This window comes from Dioscorea cayenensis, unplaced genomic scaffold, assembly GCF_009730915.1.
Source record: "Dioscorea cayenensis subsp. rotundata cultivar TDr96_F1 unplaced genomic scaffold, TDr96_F1_v2_PseudoChromosome.rev07_lg8_w22 25.fasta BLBR01001255.1, whole genome shotgun sequence".
Lineage (NCBI taxonomy): Eukaryota > Viridiplantae > Streptophyta > Magnoliopsida > Dioscoreales > Dioscoreaceae > Dioscorea > Dioscorea cayenensis.
This window is the reverse complement of record NW_024087646.1, coordinates 89,362-93,618: the sequence shown is the minus strand read 5'-3', so window position 1 is coordinate 93,618 and position 4,257 is coordinate 89,362. Positions and strand designations below refer to the sequence as shown.

Here is a 4,257-nt window from a genome sequence, read left to right as displayed (position 1 = left end):
ACGCTGTTACAACTTCCAATTACAACATCAACTGGAGAACAAAAACTAGGACTGACACAAGATTTCAACTAGTTGCTTACAAGGAGCTGTGAAAATTTTACAAACTACAACTAGTGAGACAAAATACGATTAAACATAATGAACTGACAAACATAACAGTATTCAACACAATAAGACTAAATGTTTCAAATGTCTAAGAAATGAAAAAACAACTAGTCAGTCTGGTGCTAGCACATTTCTCCCCCTTTGTGACATAATTGATGCCGAAGTCTTTATGAATTGTTGCAAGTCTTGTTACACCTTCTCCAGCAGCTCCCCCTTTCTTCAGGCCTCGCAGTCTTCATCTCCCCCTGAATCGTGGCCATCGTCATTTCTTTTCATTTTCTTCTCGAGAATCTCCAGGCGAGATAGAATATTCTGCTTTTGTTTGGCAATGATGAACAATTCTGCAAATAATGCTCGTTGCCTCCTCTCCGCATCTTCTAGTTGCTCTTTCAAAAACTTTTCATACTCTTCTTCATCTTCAGGCATTGGAGACACCCTTCCTACAGGTAAATCAATCTTCTTACCTGGGTTGAACAGCTTCTGAGAAATCTTCAGTTTCTTCACTGCTTTGACTGGTTCTCCCTTCTTGAGTTGTACTCCATGTTGTAACAAATACTGCGACAGCAGTGCAGGATACCCAAGTGATGTCGAGGAGTAAGAACAGTCAGCTTCTTTCACAATGTTTTAGAAGATCAGCCTTCCTAGATTGAACTTCTTGCCAGTTCCAATAGCAAACAATAACAGAGCAAGCTCCTTCACTATGCTAGAATTGTGCGGGGCTGGTAACCAATTCTGAATGCCAAGTCTAAATAGAACATTGTACTTGGCCGTGAGGATGGATGCTGGAAGTCTTGTCTCTTCTCCCCATGACTCTGTCCTTCCTCCAGTGATCTCTTTTAGAACTTCCTCATTCAGCTCCAACTCTTCTTCATAGTTGCCCTTCACCTCTGACTTTAAACTCCAGGAATCTATTCAGGCAAGCTGGAGTAAAAGGAATCCACTTACCTCGAACATAAACTCTAGTGATGCCTTTGTCGGATGGAACTGTAAAATTCTTGAACTAGAAACAAACTGTAATTTTCTGAAAATGTTGCAGACTTGTACAGACTCCTTTCTTGCAATAACTTGGTCAGCCCAAACTTCTCAAATGCCATCTCATCAATAATTCTTTCAACCATAATACCTCTCTCTTCAAAAGACTCAAACTTCTTCTTGGATGCTTTATCAAGGAATCTGTCTTCATCACTGTCTTTTACCTGTTGGGTTGCCTTCTTCTTCTTTTTTTTCTTAGAACTTATTAATGGTTTCTCCCCTTGTTTTGCAGCTTCAGTACACTTCCTCTTGAGCCTTGGAGAGACTTCTACTTCTGCATCTGAGAAAGACTTCCTCTTGGACTTGCTGACCTTCTCTTTCTTCTTCTGGGATTTTTTCTTTGACAAGGCCTTCTTCTCAGATACTGTTTCTATGTGAACTGTCAGATGTTGCAGAAGACATTATAACAGGTGTTGCGACATGTTCTGTTTCTATAGGTGCTTCAGCATGTCAATGTAGATCTCCCAGAACCTCGCTTAGAATAGTAGCAGCCTCTTCTTCAGCACTAGTGGGAGCATCTGTATTTCTTTCTCCAACAATTTCTTCTGCTTGTGCTCGGTTTGTTTCTTTTTCTGCAGCATCTTCACCGCTAGCATGTTGTTCTTCTAAACCTTCTCCTTCTGAAACTGTAGCGGAGTCCTCCTATTCATCTTCCTCTGCTCTCTGAACATAATCACCTGGGAAAGACTCACGAACCCATCTCAAGAGATCATCTCTGTCTTTGACTCCTAAAGGCACATCTTGAGACGATGTTCCTACTTTCTCTTACTTCAGCATCTTGAGAAGAAACATAAGGGACAATCGCTTTTCCCCAAATCTTCTGATTCTTCTCTCCTTGGTGGGCTTCCTCCAGAATCAGTGCCCTCTCATCCTTACTTTCGCAATTCGGGCAACAATTTCTTGTGGGGTCGGTGGAGCACGGCGGGCCATCCTCTTTGTCCTCACCTTTTCTTCTCTGTCTTCGTCTTCTCCTTCGCTTACTTTTGATTTCAAAAACAATCTTTGGAAACAAATTGGGATATTAGGGTTTTTATGTCCCCATTAATTAGTTATAACTTCCAAGGCACCCTTTAAAAAAAACTCTCTTTTCAAAAAAATAATCCCTCTCCTTTTTGAATATTTTTTTTTATTTTCCCTCCTTTTTATTTCCCTGATTTTTAACTTTGAGAGACATCAAGAGATTTTCACTCGTTGGAGTGTTTTGCTTGTTGACTTCATAGGACCTCGGTCAACATATTGCTTGTTGTACCATAATGTTGTACCTGTCTGATTTATCACCATCTTCAAACCTGAACTGGAGGACTCTTCTTCTTCTCTTTGGTACTTCACCTTTTCGAATCCACAATTTCTTGATTACAATAGTCTTTCCCACTGACTTTTCTTTTAATGATTGCCTTCTCATGTCCAAATTATTCTTCCACTTTTCAAGTCTTCTTTCAATTTGTTGCACTTGGGTCTTATGTGGTCAGTCTCTCCACAATGAAAGCATGTAGGCACTTCACTTTTTGGTTCTTCCCTTGCTTTGATTTGTTTTTCTTTAATGTTTTGTTGGGCAGTTGACTTGACAAACACAACTCCTGAACCTTCTGTCTTGACACTTGAGCTTTCTCCAATATACCCAATACCATGTCGGGATTTACTAGTTCTTCCAACTGATAGAATCTCGTCAAGCTTGGCAATACCCTTGTTCATGGAGTCCATGGTCTTCTAAACATTGCACAGCTTTTCTTTACATATACTTAACTCTTCCTCCAAGTGTTGGTTTTACAACATCATTTCATTAAATTTGTTCATCATGAGTTTATAACTTGTGAGAAGATCATTTTCTGTTACCTCATTGTACTCACTGCCAGTTTCAGTGGATGTTGTAGCTGATGTTGTAACATATTCTGCAATAGGCGTGGATTCATTCATCACAGCAGGAAATGACGTATGATGATTGCTCAGACTTCCTTCATCGTCTTCTTCAGTGCTACCATCTGAGTCATCACTCCATCTAGCATTCAGTGATTTTATTTTCTTCCTAAGAGTATTAGCACAATTGGCTTGATAGTGCCCAAAGCCTCCACTTTCTCTATACTTGATCTGCATGAGACGATCTTCAATTTCTTCCTTTTTGTGATGATCTTCAACTTCTTCCTTTTCTTTATGTAGACCATCTTTTCTTTGAAATTTCTTGACCTTGTGTCTTGTATTTTCTGACCATCTCATGTAGCTTTCTTGTCAGGAGAACAACATCATTGTCATCTTCATCTTCATTGTCTGTTTCAATAGCTTGTTGTGGTTCTTTTTGCTTAGATGCTTCAACCTTCAAGGCTATATCTTCTATTCTTCTCTCAGGATTAAGATTCATCTCGTATGCTTACAAGGACCCCATCAACTCATCTAGTTTCATAGTAGAGATGTTTCTTGCTTCTTCTATTGCTGAGATTTTTGCATCAAATCTTCTTGGAAGAGATCTAAGTGTCGTCCGGACTAGCTTCTTATCTGAGTACTCCTTGCCAAGCTGGTAGGCCTGATTTGCTATGTCCATTAATTTTGCATTGAACATGACTATCGTCTCATATTCTCCCATCCTGAGATTTTCAAACATAGTTGTCAACATTTGAAGTTTGGATTCTCTTACCAAGTTGGTACCTTCATGTATGGTTTAAAGAATCTCCCAAGCTTTCTTGGCACACTCGCATGTTGCAATATACTTGAACTGGTTCTCATCAACTCCTCCAAAGATTGCATTGAGAGCTTTTCCATTGGGCATTAGCTTTGTGCATGTCTTCGACACTCCAACTGCTTTTCTTCTTTATAATCACGCTATTGTCTTCATCAACTAGAGTAGGAGGAGACCATCCTTTTCTACGGCAATCCATGCACTCTCATCTATGGACTTGATAAACGCCTTTATGCGTGCCTTCCAATATGGATAGTTGGATCCATTTAGCAACGGTGGTCGTGTGACGAAGCTCCTTCCTTTCCGGCCATCAATGGAATTTGTTAGGACCTCGCCGACTTTGAAACCAAAGTGAAAAACGATGACCAAGGCTCTGATACCACTTGTTAGTTCCGCCGGTGTGGTTTGTTGGTTTTGAGGAATACTTAAGCACTCATAGATCTCACACACAA

At 40.0% G+C, this 4,257-nt stretch overlaps 1 protein-coding gene across 1 annotated transcript; it reads right to left on the bottom strand.

Annotated features, from left to right (window-relative positions):
• Nucleotides 1-324: 324 nt before the first annotated feature.
• LOC120255974 lies at nucleotides 325-3,490 on the bottom strand. Its single transcript, XM_039263736.1, has 6 exons — nucleotides 3,341-3,490; nucleotides 2,971-3,222; nucleotides 2,721-2,844; nucleotides 1,118-1,516; nucleotides 765-1,013; nucleotides 325-716 (listed from the first exon to the last, which is right to left on the bottom strand). Exons 1-6 carry the CDS (start codon nucleotides 3,488-3,490, stop codon nucleotides 325-327), a joined length of 1,566 nt encoding a protein of 521 aa, XP_039119670.1.
• Between the last annotated feature and the right edge of the window lie 767 nt (nucleotides 3,491-4,257).

Bases quoted from the DNA above. Each gene is read 5' to 3' on its own strand.
- LOC120255974 (XM_039263736.1), bottom strand. From the start codon at position 3,490: ATGAATCTTAATCCTGAGAGAAGAATAGAAGATATAGCCTTGAAGGTT. The intron at 2,845-2,970 runs GTAACAGAAAAT...TGCAATGTTTAG, and splicing joins CTGGCAGTGAGTACAATGAG to AAGACCATGGACTCCATGAA. The intron at 1,517-2,720 runs GTTCAGGAGTTG...AACATCTGACAG, and splicing joins CTCAAGTGTCAAGACAGAAG to TTCACATAGAAACAGTATCT.